At 37.4% G+C, this 16,926-nt stretch overlaps 1 protein-coding gene across 1 annotated transcript; it reads right to left on the bottom strand.

Moving 5' to 3' along the window:
* Nucleotides 1–1,793: 1,793 nt before the first annotated feature.
* On the bottom strand, nt 1,794–3,317 carry tmsb2 (thymosin beta 2). The gene is made up of 3 exons (XM_079249621.1): nt 3,247–3,317; nt 2,175–2,279; nt 1,794–1,927 (listed from the first exon to the last, which is right to left on the bottom strand). Exons 2-3 carry the CDS (start codon nt 2,272–2,274, stop codon nt 1,890–1,892), a joined length of 138 nt encoding a protein of 45 aa, XP_079105747.1. The 5' UTR covers nt 2,275–2,279; nt 3,247–3,317; the 3' UTR covers nt 1,794–1,889.
* Between the last annotated feature and the right edge of the window lie 13,609 nt (nt 3,318–16,926).

Raw genomic sequence — 16,926 nt, forward strand, 5'->3', positions numbered from 1 at the left:
AATAATAAAAAAACAAAAAACAAAAAACAAAAACAAACTAGGCCATTGTGGCACTTTAGTCACTTTGCTGTTTCAAAATAGGGTTTGTTGTTATGGATAAAGTTGCAGTGGCGGGCTTATTGGTTGACTGCTGTAGTTTTATTTAATAAGATGCCTAGTGTGTAATATCAAATCATAATAATAATAATGATTAAAAAAAAAAAAACTAAAAAAAAAAAATCCACCAATGCTAATTGAATGCTCTATTTAATAGTGACAGTCATGAATTGTTTGCCTTTTCGGCATTTGATCAAAACCAGGTTAGATAATTTCTTGCTTATTAAGTTTATTATGTTTATTAAGAATTATTTTTCTTGTTAGGATTTGTTTATTTATTTATTTATTCATTTAACCAGCCAACTGTATGACAGACAGTGACCAATTTCACTCAACAACCACAGTTTCAGCAAGTGAATGCTTGCAGGCTATCTTAGCCAGGTTAGCACAGTATAAACACACACATCTTTCTTTACCTACTTCATTGAATGGTGTGCTTACTTTCACCTTCACAAGCTGCTTTTTCTTTATTCGAATTTGGAAATTATTGTAAGACGTTTCATCACTGGTTGCTAAAATACTAAACATAGGCCCATGAAATAGCAGCAGCTTTCAACTTAAAGCTTATGCATTTATATTTAAGAAAAAAAAATGTCATAGTGTACTTCAGCCTAATTAAATATTTTGGTTTTTGTAAAGCAATTATTTTATCACTAATGCCAGGTAGGTAATGATAGAAGTTAATTCTTTAACCATTGGCCCAAAAAATGTGAGTTGTGCTGGATAAGGTATAAATAAAAACAATTTTCACTCATAGCTCCTACATCATTATAAATGTTTTAGTGAAGGACATAAGTTCAACAAGAGGACAACGCAATGATGAATTTGTTATGAAGGCTATCAGTTTTGTAGGCTATGCATAGTCATTTCTTCATTTTGAGCATTAGCAATTCGGAGAATTTACTGTCAGATCAGGAGTTATTTTGGTCCTATGAGTGCTGGAGATTTTCATTGTATCCCTGCTCTAACACACCAGACTCAATATGAGTCATTTGTAGAACTTCATAAGCTGTTGGATCCATTTAATTTCAGTCAGGTGTGATGGATCAGGGAAACATTGAACCAGGAGGATGTAACTCTTATAGGACCAAATGGAGTAGCCCTGCCACGCACCCTGAAATACTGATGTTTTTGTTTTATATTGAAGCTTATGTTGCTCCAAAACCTGATCTAAATGATGTTGATTTATTCAAATCTCATGAAGACATTGGGCCTCTTTGAACATGCATATGAAAAAAAAAATGTGATAAAAACTGATTATTATAATCATATTGTGTGTTAGTTGTAAGGCCGTGCATCAGCTATCCATGCGTCATGATTACATTGTTCATACGTATTCATGAATTTATTCCCTTACACAATTATATGAATGACAGATCAAAATGTGCCGGACAGATGTTTCCCATGTCTTCATATTTATTTCTTAAAGAAACGTAAAAAGTTTAATAAGAAAACATCCCACATGTGTTGATTTTGATTGATCCCACGTCCGTTGACAACTCCCGCCTACCCCTAGCCTGAATGCCTGCCTCTCCCTCTGTGCTACATCACTACACCACTCCCCAGTTTGGCAATGTTGGAGACATGTTAGCTATAGGCTAACAGTGCAAGGCAGGCAGTCAGGCAGGAGTTTTCAGAGTCCCCATGTGAGGATGCCAAAGACCCTTATAGCACCCCAGGGAGCTCATGAGCACCCTTTTCTGAAAACAATAAAAGAGATTTCAATACTGTAATAATTAAAAGAAAGTGCTTTTTGCTGCGGCATCTCGGCTTCTTCTCTTCATGTGCTCAAGTCAAGGTGTGGCATCGCCTTTCCTCTCTTGTTCAATTGCTGGAAAAGAGAAGAAAAAAAAGAGAGATTCTGTTGAAAGGCACAGAATATTTTAGTGGGAGCAGCTTTTAGATTAGCTGCACATCATGCTGATCCAGCAACTATTTGTTTTTGCTGCTCTGCTTGCTGGGATTGTGTGAAAGTGATGAGTGGGGGTTGACAGGAGAACTGCCGCAGGCAATGAAGGACTTGCGGTTTCAAAAACTCCTCTGACAAACACACAACGACGTACTCAGGGTACACTCACTCTCTTTGGTGGGCAGAGGGTTTTTCTCTTTTGTTTCTGTCTTCTTCAGCTTTGTCTTATCAAAACGGGCGATCTCAGTCATGTCAGGCTTGTCAGACATGTTGGCTGTGAGAAATGAGACAGGTTCTTGAGTGAAATGCTTTGACCTTTCCTGTCATGCGTGATATTGGAAATGCTGCATAACATCACACACATGCAATAAAATTTAAATAATAATTTAAGAGGTCAGCTTGCAGCTATAATTGCCATCTGATACGTAACATGTTTAATCTTCAGAAGTGACTACACCTCAGGGAGTGGCTACAACATGCGCGGTGCAGACGATGTCCACATGCAAGCCTGTGAGTGGCGGTTCTCCCACATGTGTAGCTAGCATGTGCTACATGTTCTCTCCTTTGTCTCTGCTTTTTCCCTCTCTGAAGCTCAAGTCTTTGTTCTCCCCCTTCTATATCCTCCCTGTCTGCCTGTCTGCATCCATCCCTGCAGCCCTAAGGATGCTATAATGCTCCACAAGCTCCACTGCAGTTAGACTTTGTGTCAGGTCTGACTAATCAGTCTTTCACCAGCTAGCCGACTAATGCCTATTTAAAACCACTTCTCTATCTGATTTGACAAGTCCACATTTTCCAGTAGGTAATAAGCCATCCATCCTGTTTGTTAAATTATTCTGAGGATGTGTAAATTTAAATGGGATCTTATAGATCAGAATCTGTTAAACATGGAATTAGATATTTCAAGCATGGATTTTTTAAGGTGTCCATTTTTTCTCAAACAAAGCAGTCTGCATAATTTTAGCAATATAAGCTTTAATATCACATTCTCAACCCCTTTCAGTTCATTAATAAACCTAATCACACAAAATATATATATATATATTTTTCTTTATTAATGCTGCCATAATTATAAACGACAACATCCCATCTTCCACATGCTTTCTCTGCTGCCACCGGCAGCCAGCTTCTGCCCATCCAGCCACACCCCAATCCTTTGTTTGAAGCCTGATAATATGGACAAAACAAGTCACACAAGCATAGAGAAATGAATAACAGGCAGAAGGAGAGATGTTTCTTACCAAGGTTTCACACAGCTGTGGGCTGAAATCCACTGGCGGCAAGTGTAGGGAGATGCAGAGATGGATGCAGGAGAGCGACTCAGAAGCGGAGGCAGACTGCCGGTGTGTGCACGCCTTCCTGCATCCAGGGTGTGGGTATAAGAGGGAGGGAGGGCAGAGAGAGAGTGACTGAGAGCTTGGTCAACCTCCCTGCATCATTATTATTAATAATCTCAAAGAAAAATAGTAGAGGAAAGCAGTCACTGATAGGAACAGCTGTTGAGTGGGGATAATGCGAGACTGATTGTGATTAATTATTAACATATTCTATGTATTATATATTATCCCATATAGTATAAGCTGAGTGATAGATACTGGAAGGAGCATTTCATTTGTGTGATTCTTAATGGTTTATGAAAAATTACGTATAATGTAGGGGTAGATGTTAGTCCTTAGCTTTTACTGATAACTTCCAAAAATGTCACATGAAGAGTGAATATTCACCAAACTGTTATTGTATTTTGGCACAAGCATATTATATGGACAAAATTTTACTGACAAAGCCCTTTTTGTTATAATAAAGTTATTTGCAAACGAGCCTCAAAGCAAATTAAACAACATTAAATGTATCAAATAAGAACTTAAATTTTGATGCTTCTTTTGTATACTTATGTTGCAATTTTTATTTATAGATATAATATTTTTATAAATATATATTTTTATCAGATTATATTTTCTTTTTAGCATTTAAATAAATATTTCTACATTTAACCTAATTTTATTTAATTTAATGTAGAAATAGATTTGTTAAGTTAGCATGTATTGAGCAATGACAACTTTAGCTGATATACCTGCCACAAAAACATTACAGAATAGTCCTTTTTACTGATAGTTTTTTTGTTGCTAAGGAAGAATGCCAGAAATATATATATATATATATATATATATATATATATATATATATATATATATATATATATATATATATATATATATATATACATATACATATACATATATATATATATATATATATATATATATATATATATATATATATATATATATATATATATATATATATATATATATATATATATATGTGTGTGTGTGTGTGTGTGTGTGTGTGTCTTTTATAACAGATTTCTTAAAGGAAGTTAAAAAAAAATTAAATATGCAAAGCAATAAAGTGCATAAAGACAATATGATAATAAACATTTGCAGGTTTAAAAGTTTTGACTGTGGGCCTAAAGATATCTACTTCTATTAATAGTTTTGTGTTCAAAGTTACAAAATACCTTTTGACTCATCATGCTTCTTTATTTCCTCTTAATGTTCATGACTGACTGCAGCCTGTTGCCAAGTTGGATGTAGGTTGTTGTTCTAGTTGGACAATGACCAAATCTCACACATCAAAGCTTGCTGAATAGATAAAGCAGACGTTAAGGTTGTTGTACCCTAAAATGCTAAAGTCAATCCTTTACAAAAAATAAAAAAATGTGTGCAAAGTTATTAAATGCCTGTTTTAGCTGGGACAACTAGGGTGTTTCAACCCAACTCTGCGGGTTCCAACTTATCAGGAAAAGAAACTCGGAGAAACCCACTGGATTTCCAGCAGAAGCCTTCCGATGGCATCGCGACTCTGTGTTTATTATGACATGGTTGCCAGACATGGTTCTGCAACCTTCAGCTGCATTTTTAACCATGTAAAAGAAACATTAGGTCGGAGAATCAAAACAAATAAACAGAAAACATATAATAAATAGACACATAACAAGCTTAAGCACATGGAAACAGATAACAAAAAACATACAGTGAGCAACATATGACACAAACAAACATCAACAGGAAACACATCATCATCATTATCAACATCAAATTCATAATATTATCATCTCATACTCTCATACAAGTTTAAAAACAGATATAATGCGTTCCCCAACAGTGAACGCATTATAACAGCTGACAAAAGCCCAAGCTTTAGTCCAGCCATATAACATGAGTGCTTTTGGTATTATATAAAGAAAAAAAGTTCCGTCCCTGATGTAAAGCATGCTATATGGCCTATTCAATCCATCATTTGTTATATTTGCAATCTTTCCCTGAGATTTCACCAAAACTCCAAACAGTTAGTACTTGTTGTGTGTGTGTGAGTGGTTTTAAATGTGTCAAGTTCTTTATTTTGCACCCAATGAAGCATCTCTTAATCATGTCATGCCATATTAAAGTGGTGAGATGTGAAGAGCTCATGGTCCTTCGCTGACATCATGAAACCTGCTGGTCTTTGCTCTTTAATCTTCCCAGAGGAACGATTACAACCTGCTGATGGCAGCTGCTGAGGAAACGTGTCTCAGAAAAGAAAGCTCACCTCAGAGCAGCATGACTCAGGATGACCTCAGTTATTGAGAAATTATCAGGCCAGTAATATAAAAATATCCCTTCCCTCTACAACTTACACACCACTAACTTTTTGAAAAGTATTTAAAATGCTGAGGAGCAGGATTAAAAAGTATATATATATATATATATATATATATATATATATATATATATATATATATATATCCCCTGGATGACAGGGTCCGTCTGGATTAGATCAGCGTCATATTGCTGCACGTGACTGCTCTGTAATGATGCTGCAGCACCATCTAGTGGTGAAAGTCCTGAGCTGCTTCATGTAAGTCCACTGAGGGCTGAAGATTTACTGGTCTAACAATCTGAATAATACACTGCTTCGTAGTTACACTTTGACACGACACAATGTCCTCTGAAGTGCACACGTAGTAATGTGCTTGCCCTTTGGCGCTCATTATATTTCAGCGCTTTTCAAATCATCAGCGATTCAGCCTATCAGGTGCATGTTTCCATCGAGTTGTTGTGTGTCTGTGTGATGCTTCAGAGGGGAAGAGATCTTTGACCTTCTCTCATTTGCCCAGGCCCTCCTATTAACCTTTCTGCACGAAATGTCATCATGGTTGAAGCGTGAAGATGAGATGTTCCCTGACAAAGGTCAGACGCAGAGACCAAATGACCTGTCAGAAAAATCGGACAGCTTTCTGAATGTTGCTGGGTGGCAATAGACCAGCAAACCTGTCTTGAATCAAGCCGCTGCCTCTTCTGTTTGACTGTGTCTGGATGAATGATGCATCCAGAGATGAACACACTGCAGTGAGTAAGGTGCTGGAAAGCTTAGCTGCTGGATAATGAAGCACTCATGTCCATCTCTGAACTAAACACAGGATGGCAGCACAGGACTGCTTAAAATCCGATCTGTAGCGAAGTGAGGGACAACCAGACTGCACACATCTCTCACACTTAACCAACAGTTTGCAGCGATTTGAGACCTACTGTCACTAATGGGATTTTGTGAAAGCTCCTCACACTTGCAAGCACAGTTCAGTCCATGTTTGTCTCTTGTAGAGTTTTAACCCAGATGTCTCAGCAGTTTCACCATGAGACGAGGAGAAAAGTCTGGAAGCTTCAGACTCAGTGGTGAAGCTTAAAGTACTCAAACCACACTGTCTTTATTGTTTTAATAAGTATGCAGCCTGTGTTATGAACTCCAAGAGAAATGAAAAGCCAGCTAATTCAGAGTAACACACTGACATGTTTTGAAAGGACATGAGAGTTTATTGACTATTGTCCCTTTGGAGGCCTAATGTCAGACATTACAAGGAGACACTGATAAGGCTCTTGAGTCTGAGAAGAGACTTTTCTATGATATTAATTATGTATTTTGCGTTTGATTTTTTTTTCTTTAAAGTCCACATCACCTTTCCTACACTCTTTTTACCTAACCTACCTGAAAGCCTGACTGTCTGATCTGCTGGTTGCTTGGCAACCTCATAAGAGCAAATAGACTGCAGGATGAAATTTTACTGAATGGACTAACACATACATAGCATGCTGACTAATTTTAGAGGTGTGATTGAACTACCAGAGCTTTGCTTTAGATCTAAATTAACATGAAGACAGCAAGGTACTGCAAGTAAAAAAGAGCTACAAGTACTGTTATTTTCACTGAATCCGGTTCCTTGCATTTACCCTTTTTGCCGTTTTTCTATTTGAATCCCCCCCACAATATGAAAGTAAATAATTTTTGTGGGGTTTGCATCATTTAATTAACAAGACACGACAACGTCTTACAAAGTGAGTTCACTCATTTGCTGTACATGTAGAAAACACTCTGGCATTCTACACACTCCTACATTTAAAGACCATAAAAGGCACAAAAACAAAATTACACTAAAAAGCTGAAGAAGAAAATGGAAGACAGATAAATTTATTTGCACAGAAATTCAGTGTTCTACATCAAAACCTTGAAAGCATTACAGCAGGGTGCAGGAAGCATGAATACATGAAAGAAATTAAATAAAAAGCAGAAGTCATGAAATCGCAGTTAATCTCAGGAATTGTCTGCATACAAGGCAGAAAATAGAAAGGTTTTCAAGCTTGATTTAAAGCAGCTGAGAGTTCCAGCAGACCTGCAGGTATCTGGGTGTTTGTTCCACATGTGAGGAGCTAAATACTGAATGCTTCCTCTCCATGTTCAGTTCTGACTCTGGAACAGAAATTAGATTCGGTCCCAATGACCTGAAGGATCTGGTTGAGTCATAACAAACCAGAGGATCCTGCACTGACTTTTCCTAAACCATTCAGTGCTTTTTTAACTGACAGCAGGATTCTGAGGGTAATTCTTTGACAGTCAGAAAGCCAGTGTAAAGATATGTGGACTGGAGTTATAAGATCCACTTTCCTGGTTAGTGAGGTCTTGAGCAGCAGTGTTCTGCAGCCGATGGACTTTTTAGGAAGACATCTAACGGGAGTGTTACAGAAGTCTTGTCTACCAAAGATTAATGCATAGACAAGTTTTTTCAAATCCGGTTTAGTCTTCAGTCCTTTACTTACGCGTCTGGGAAGTGCAAAACAAATAAAGATTTAAAAAACACGTTTCAAAATTAAAAAACAAAATTACATTTTGAAAACCATTTCACAATATACAGAACAAATTTCAATTAAAAAAAAAAAAAGTTTAATTTTAAAGAACAAATTTAAATAAAAAAAACCAAATTCCTTTTTTTAGGAAACAAATATACATTTAAAAAACAATTTTATATTTTAATAAACATTTTTAGGAAACAAGTATATATTTTAGGAAAAAAAAATTAAGGAAGCAAATTCCTATTTAAGGAAACACATTTATATTTCAGAGTGAAAAGAGCCGAGACAATCTACAATTAGCAGAACAGTTTTACAAATCCTGAATCAAATGAACAAAAGGCAACTTCACACGGAAAGGAAGGGACATATGACAGTAAGAAGAAGAAGCACAACAATCTCACATGATTTGTAAAAATAGGCAGGAATTAATACCACAAATACCTGCATCACAGCCATATTCAACCACTGCCAACTTCCTGTGTACTATGTAAAGTACTATGTAAAACTTTTCATGTTTCATGAAAAGGGATTTTTTTTTTAAATTTAAATTTGTTTTTTTAATTTTGAACTTTTTTTGGAAATTGAAATTTGTTTTTTTTAAATGGAGAATTAAGATTCAAAATGTAATCTTGTTTTTGAATGTAAAACGGGTTTTTTTTAAATTTTAATTTGTTTTGCACTTCCCAGCCAGCACATTTACACCTCGATATGCTCCTGAAGTAATAAAAAAGCTGGATTCACAACTGTCTAGATGTAGATACTAGAATTGAGGTCTGAATCCGGGACTAGACCAAGATTGTTGTCTTCTTTGAGACAACAATCTTCTTTGGGGGGGGGTTGGATCAAAGTCAAGATTTGATGCAATCTATTGGTTGTCTTTAACTAGGCTATTCGTGATGAACTGGCTGGAAGTGATGTGCCTGTAAAGTACCCTGACATGTCGTTGTGAAGCAGTTCCATACAAATAAAGCTAAATTTAATTGGATTTCTGGCTTTGCTGTCGAGTTTGAACTTGACTGTTTAAAGCTCAGTGCTGACTTTTAACCATTCTTCTTTGCATCCAGAAACTATTATTTCAGTTTTGTTATCATTTAACTGAAGGGGGTTCTGGCACCTCTGATCAATACATCTGAGCAGTCTTCTGGTGAAATGTTGATGTAGATGTGTGTGTCATCAGCCTAACTACAGTAAAATATTTAGTTGTTTTCCATAATTAGAGCGATTGGGAGGATGCAGATGCTGAACAGTAGTGGCCCATAAATAATAAAATAGCAAAATAAACTATAAGATTATGGTACACAAAATAAATTACAAGACTAAACCACCTTAAAAGACAACCAGAGCTCAAAATTTCATTCCGCATTAAAAGTCGAAGAATAATAATAGTTATTTAAAGGTTTCCATGGTGGGGGCTAGTTTAATGTGGATGTGGAGCTCATGTCCATAGTTTTTTTTTTGGCTTTACTGAAAGTGATCAATCATATCTGGATTTGTGGCAGCTTTGTAGTTGAATATGAAAGTCAGTCCAGCACTTTTATCAGCCCCGAAGCAAAAGAAAAAAAAATTCTAATGCAGATAATGTTTAAATACAAGAGAATAATTCCTCCACCCTTTTCTTTCTTCTAACTTTGTCAGCTATTGTAAGAATGTGTAGCTATCTCAAACATGCTTGATTTATCCACATTTAAAGAGAGACTGGAATGTTTTTAAGGGGAGCTGTTGGATGTATGAGGTGGTTAAGACTAGTGCAGGATCAGTAAAACCAGATAGGAGGCCTACCCTGGTCCATGTTCCCTACGACTAATGATGCAGGGTTTGATTAGTGCCCTGTGTTCCATCATCCGGCCAAGGGGTTGAGAGTATCTTAGTGTGGAGGAGTTATCTCACCTAGCCAGCTGGAGAACAGTGACAGAGATGAAAAGAGAAGGAGGAAAATAGCAAAGAGGGAAGAGAGAAGATGGAAAGAGATGAGGAACGAGGAGAGAGTGTGAGATTAGATCCACAGATTACAGCACTGTTATAGCCAAAAAAAAAAAAAAAAAAATGGTTTTAATACAGTACATCTTATCAGGTAATAGGGTGTAATGCCAGCCTGTGAATATGGTGGCCATAAGTATCTGTGTTAGCATTTACGGTGTGCGTCTGCTTCTACTACATTGTCTACAATACAGTATCTATACTTGTGTTCAGAGATCAGTGTAAAAACACGCCAACATAAAAGTTCTCTGTGGATTTTCCCCTTTTCTGCATCCTCCCTCATCTCCTCATCTACTTTCACTTAATAACAAATTAAATACAGCATGGATGCAAGCAGTTACAGATCACTGTCGACATAGTAAATCATCAAATCTATCTGCAGATTAAATGAACAAAAGAACAAAGCAAGAAAATTTACTCCTTTGGTAAGACTGAAAGCAAAAAACGCCGTTGAAAGTAATTTTGTTATGGTCCCTGAACAAAAGGAAGGAACCATATCACCAAACAACAACGTTAAAAATGAAGTTTATTAGATAAAACAAAGACAAAAGAAAAGGAAGTCCAGGCTGAATAAACCAAAGAGGGGAGCAGTTCCAAACCAGTCATGCAAAAGACAAAAGATCAAACCCAAAAACCAAAAAACTGGACAGCCAGAGACTCCCAGTTCAAACAACACCAAGAGGCAAAGTGCTGATGTTGGCGGTGACCTCTACTGGGTCAAATATTCAAATGAATAACACTCAATTAAACATCAACTTTAGTTTCAGTGGCCTTATATTCATCCCAGGGTAAAACCCCAGCCAATCACTGCAGAGACAAAGGTCATGTGCCAGGCACAGCTGATGGAGGTGATATCAAACAGCTGATCATGGTGCATGTCATTCATTCATTATCCTAACCGCTCAGTCCGATGAAGGGTCGATGGGAAGCTGGAGCCTATCCCAGCAGTCTTTTGGGTAATGTAAAGAAGAAATAAGAATAAAACAAGTGTGATGCAAAGCTGCTCATCGCTGACTATTATAATAACAACCATCTATGAAAGGATGTGATTCAGTTTTATCTTTGTGATCCGAGTGTTTAAGCCATAAAATATATTCACAAAGTGCAAAAGTCATAAAATTTCTGGAATAGGTCAATGTGTAATTAGATGTTTGTTTTACTAAAAATATGATGGTCTGTCATATGAAAGCCAGAGACACTGGTGTCTGTGGTGATACATGATGGTGAGGACGCCTCGTTCAATCTGTCAGGAGCTAATTGGGGTTTTTGTCTGCAGACTGCACAATAACATGCATCCGGTTAGTCCATTAATCTTTGGCTCATAAAGCTTAACTAGAACAATCCAGAGCCTCTGCTATGCACGTTCAGGGCAGATCATTCAGAAATTAACATATTTTAATGATAAGATAACTCAGAGCGAGGAGATATTAAAAGGAATAACACTCAATTAAATATCAACTGTAGTTTCAGTGAACATTTCAAATGTTTGCTTCAGATTTTGCATCTCACATGAACTTTCACATTCTGGGTCATCATAAACTAAGCAGTTTAAAGCAAATTTCATTTTTCGGTCAAGTTGCCCCATGTTGTTTGATTTTACTGGTGGTATTGATGCTGCATATGCAATATTTACTATTTACCTCACATATTCTAATCAATTAATTTACAAAAACACAGGAGCATGCAAACAGACAGAAGAGGGAGCTGAGTCAACGTGGCATGCAGCCTCAGCTTAACGCAGAACGTTGGGCACACACACTGAACACACAGTTGGAAATGATGATTAGAAAAGCAGATAATGAAGAAATCTGCACAGAGATGTCCATCAGCTGAGATTCGTTATAGACAGGAACTTGTGAAATTCCAGCCTTACACAGAGATGTAGGGATCAAACACAACTTGTTCTGTTGACATCCCACCTCTTCCACCTTTTAAAGAACTAATTTGTCTTCCTATCTGTAGTTCAGATGCAGCCATAGATGCTCAGTGTTGTGCAGTTAGAGATGGCAGTCCGAGGGAATCAATAATGGATAGAAAGGAATGCTGCATAAAAGATTCATATTGTTTTTTTCATCATGATCTTCACAGCATTCCTAGAATAGCCAGGAGCAAGTCTGGAGCAACATCGGCCCCTTTTGAAATCAATGCGTTCCCTTTACCTTCTGTTGTGTTTTAAAATTCATACTGAAAAATTCACAAAATTCATTTATACCGAATGAACCCTTCATTGCATTATAATTTAACACCGCAACCTATGGTTTTCTTTCTTCTTGCTAAAGGCAAGTTAAATTTTTTTAAAATCAGCTCTACCTGTTGTTTTCTCGCTCGCTTCGACTCCTTGTTAGTTTGAGTCCTTTTAGGCCTTCTGATTTGCAATCTAAATTTAGCATAAAATGTTTTGAGTTTGCAGCCTAACTTAAAGGGGTTGGGGTTACTCATGAAGATCAACTTGACAGAAAAATGTCTAAATTTGTGTAGAGAATAAAGTCAGAAAGAATATCTCTGTGGTCATCACAACAGTTTTAATCTTAGACTTAGACTTAGACTTAGACTTTATTGTCCCCAAAGGGAAATTCTTTTTCACGGACACAGCACATGTTTGACAACAAAAAGGACAATGACAACAGACCACAGAAACAACATACAAATACAATGAACAGAGTACACTCAGCGCCCCCTGCTGTTTAGAAATGTTATGACTGAGGGGATCAGGCTTTTTCCCAATCGAGCTTTTTTGCACCTGAGCACCCTGTACCTCCGTCCTGAAGGAAGAGGGGTGAGTTGTTCATGAAGGGGGTGTGTGGGGTCCTGCTCCATGGAAAGTGCAAATCTGTGCATTTTTACATTTTTTCTAAATAAAAAAGATGTCTGTTGTGTTCCTCCGCTGAGCCAATGAACCTTCCTCTGCCAGCAGCCAATCAGATGCAGTCTTTCGTGACCTTTTACAGTAGGAGAGATTTTAGCAGTTTACTGTATTATTCAAATAAATGCTGTGTGGGCTGAATGAGTCACAGTGGCTTTTTCAGAGAATTGTTTTGTTGGAAAAACACTTGCTTATCTGTGTGTTAATAGGGATCTATTAGTGACCAAGAAACTGAAGCCCTATCTTGTCCTTGTCTCTGACACAGATTTCCATTTTTGGCTATTGTAATATATTTGAGGTATGAAATATAAAATTATTAGATGAGGGGGGGGGGGTTCTGTCACGGTGCAGGGACAAAAATGCCTCAATGAATAAAATGCACACAGCACTAAATAATTATTAATTATGTTCTTAATTTCTTATAATTGCATATAAAGACATTACATACAAAAATGTCAGTAATTACTTACATGTGTTTTTAATTAAGAAATATTTGTAGCAAAGACATATATAAAAAATCAAATATTTAATTAAATCATTAAATATGCCATTAGTTGATAAAACTGGAAATAAATTCACACATAATTTATTGAATGAATAATTATTTGAATGTGTTTTTAAATTGTTTGATTTAATTAAATTGATGCAAAAAACTCATGAATAAATATTTGCCTTTTTTTTTTTTATTTCAGATTTTCTCTAATTGATCCCAACTAAAAGATCCCTGCAGAGCGACTCTGAGTGTCAGGCCTGCCCACTGGGTTGACAAAAAATGCTGCATTTGGAACGCGAAATAATTAATTAATTTGAGAAAAAATGGCAGAAGTTTTCTGTAAAATAAAATTATAAATGCGGGCTGCATGTTGGCGTAGTTGTTAGCGCTGTGGGATCACAGCAGGAAGGTTGCTGGTTTGAGGGGGAGGCTCAAGTGGCAGCCTTTTTTTCTGTGTGGGGTTTTGCATGTTCTCCAGGTGTATGAGTGGGTTCTCTCTGGGTTCTCTGAATTCCCCCTACTCTCTAAAGACATGCATTTAGCTTAACCGGTTACGCTAAATGGTCCCTACACTCTCAAAAATAGAAGCACAAGATAAGGACATTTCTGTACCTATAGGTACATTTTAAAGAAATGTTCTCTCAAAAGTACAATACTGGTCTTTAAGAGACCAGAAGCACACCTTCAGAGTATGAAAAAGGGTTCAAAATGACATAAAGTACAAATTTGTACCATTTTGACCATAAGGGTACCTGCAGCATTGAAAAATGTAATGTTAATGGCTGTAATGTTACAAACTAGAGCAGAGTTGAGTGATGACAGTAGTACTACTTAACAGTCATTTACTACACCAGACAATGAAGGTCAGATGCTGCAAACTAAGTGTATGGCTGGTCAGTATTTTGAGTTTTTGAAGATTATTTCTAGATTAAAGATAAGATAATATTGCTAGGTGGAATGGACCAAGCCTAATGCTGTGGAAAACATAAAAAACATAACTTGATAAGGTGAGGTTGAACTTGATAAGGTACAAAAATAGACCAGAACTGAAGGGTACAGAAATGTCTCTCAAAAGAGTACACCCCCAGCGACAAGCATTTGTACCTTTTTAGGTACAAGCTGGTACCTCTATTTTTGAGTGTGTAGCTATGATATTGATTAAGACTTTTTGGTGCAATCACACACGTACTGTGCCAGAGGAAAAGAGATAATATAAAGAATGCTTAACAAGTGCATTAAAATGTTCCATCAGAGACTGGAGGATTTTCAAATTAGCCATAATGGATTGTAATGGCTCTGTCAGCTTGTGTTTCTGGGCTTTTTAAACAAACGATCAATACAGAGGTTTGCTTGTCAATGGCTGCAAAGTGACAAGGTCAGCATGTAGATGCAGCTTTAGAAAAGGCAGCCAAGACATCAAGAGAAAAACAAAAATGAATCTCAAAACAGGATCAAAGACAGATACAGTCTTTGCAAAGCATGGGGCTTTACACACTGACATACACAAACACACTACTGAGTGCTTCTGCCTCATTTCAGACTACTGTTCATGATGAGAGGAACCGAGGAGACAGGTTCTTGTTACTTTGACAAAATGAAGTTGAATAATGGATTCTGTAAATGTGGGACTGCATGTGCCTCAGAATCCCCCCAAACATCCCACTTCCTTCTCAAAAAAGTATTCTTCTATCTGTTAGGCACATCCAGGCTTCTTACATGACTTCTAAGCAGGTGAAATTGAGCCATGATAAGAAACTGGAAGCACATCTAGGGCAGTGCAGGAGGTAGGCAATATGGGATAGGAAAATTGAGCCTTTTATTGTGCACATTGCTGCTGCAATGACAACAAAACAAAACTAGTTTTGCTGTGTTGTTGCAGCTTGACGTTGGGTAGATGCGAGGTGACATCCTTTCAGGAATCCCTGCTCATACACCTGAAAGGCTTTGGCGCACTTCTTCTGAAACAGAGAGATTAATAAACGTCTCTCTGACTGCTTTAGGATTTAACAAAAATGCACAAATTTACAACACAACACCAAATGTCTGCACACTTGTGTGTGTGTGTGTGTGTGTGTGTGTGGGTGTGCGTACATGTGCAGGAGCATCATCGTCGGCGCAATATGCTGAACGTTATCTCCACACAGCCACCTGTTTATATGAAGGGAGTCAACAAACATCATATGAATTCCAATAAGGCTCACCCTCAGAGTACACACACTTCATCATCATGAAGCTTGCAGTGTTCACTGTAATCTAAATCCCTTATTTGAAAGCTCTGTGTGTGAGTGTGTGTGTGTGTGTGTGGGGGGGGGGGGGGGCAGCAGGATGGTGGCAAGAAGAGAGATTAAAACTGACAGTTTTCGGCAGTCTCGGGGGCAATGTGCAGAGTGAGGTTAAGACTGCGGGTCTTTAGTATCAGCATAAGATTGATTGTAGGAATAATTAACAAGAACCAAGCTCATCAAGTAAGTGACAATTAAACCACCGATATGAAGGTGCATTAAACAACACACACTGTTTCCTCATTTGAGTCTTAGACTCGTAATAATATTCTCCAGGGAAAACTTCCTTTTTCCTCATGGAGTGATAACACGATGTATTACAGCTACAGGTCAAAGTTTAAACAACCTTTTGGTAAGAAAAGCAAAAGAGGAAACTCTTCACTAGGAGTAGTTAAATATTCACTGCACATCATGCTCCCATTTTCAGGAAGGAAATAAGACTTTTTAAACTGGAAACGTGTTGAGAATTAAAGCTGTTAATCCAGAGGATTAATACAATTGAGTTTTCTGGATTGTGGTAATGCCCTGTTTCCTAAGCTTTGCCCATTAGGCACCTGCTGCTGTCACACTTGGATAGCTTCACAGGGAATTGCCTGGTTTTTAGAAAGTCGACGGTATGCCAAGGCATTTGAAATGAAACACACTCACACACTTAACACACAATGCAAACACAGAAAACGAGTGTTGCTGTTCTCGTCCTTTGGCTTCACAAGCCAAATTACCAGCTCCGACGCATGTTTGTCCATGTGTGTGCTTGTTGTATGTGTGAATGCGATGGTGCATGTCGGCTGACAGGTGCGTCAGCAGACCCTGACAGTCAGATTTCATGCACCACAGGCAATGCCACAAACAGACATACTCAGTCCCGGAGTAGTGGAGATGATTGGCCCGTGGTTCCTGCAGGAGCTTTTCTTAAATGCGGCACTCTTGAAGAGCCAATAGTGTGTGAGCCTCTGGCCACCAATTATCATACAGCCTCAACAAATCTCCCTGAAACAGCTTGTAACAAAGTTGCAAGAATTGAGCTGCCTGATAGATTACATTTTGTCAGTATGGTGAACCAAAACCAAGATTGTCTCTAGATCTTACCAACAGATGCTCAGATTACTACTTTCAAAATTTACTTTAGCATAGTTTCAGTCTAA

This window comes from Telmatherina bonti (assembly GCF_933228915.1).
Source record: "Telmatherina bonti genome assembly, chromosome: 12".
Taxonomy (NCBI): Eukaryota; Metazoa; Chordata; class Actinopteri; order Atheriniformes; family Telmatherinidae; genus Telmatherina; species Telmatherina bonti.

Excerpts from the sequence above, each read along its gene's own strand:
- tmsb2 (XM_079249621.1), bottom strand. The coding sequence starts at position 2,274 with ATGTCTGACAAGCCTGACATGACTGAGATCGCCCGTTTTGATAAGACA. Across the intron at positions 1,928-2,174 it reads CCCTCTGCCCACCAAAGAGA|CAATTGAACAAGAGAGGAAA; the intron begins GTGAGTGTACCC and ends TCTCTTTTCCAG.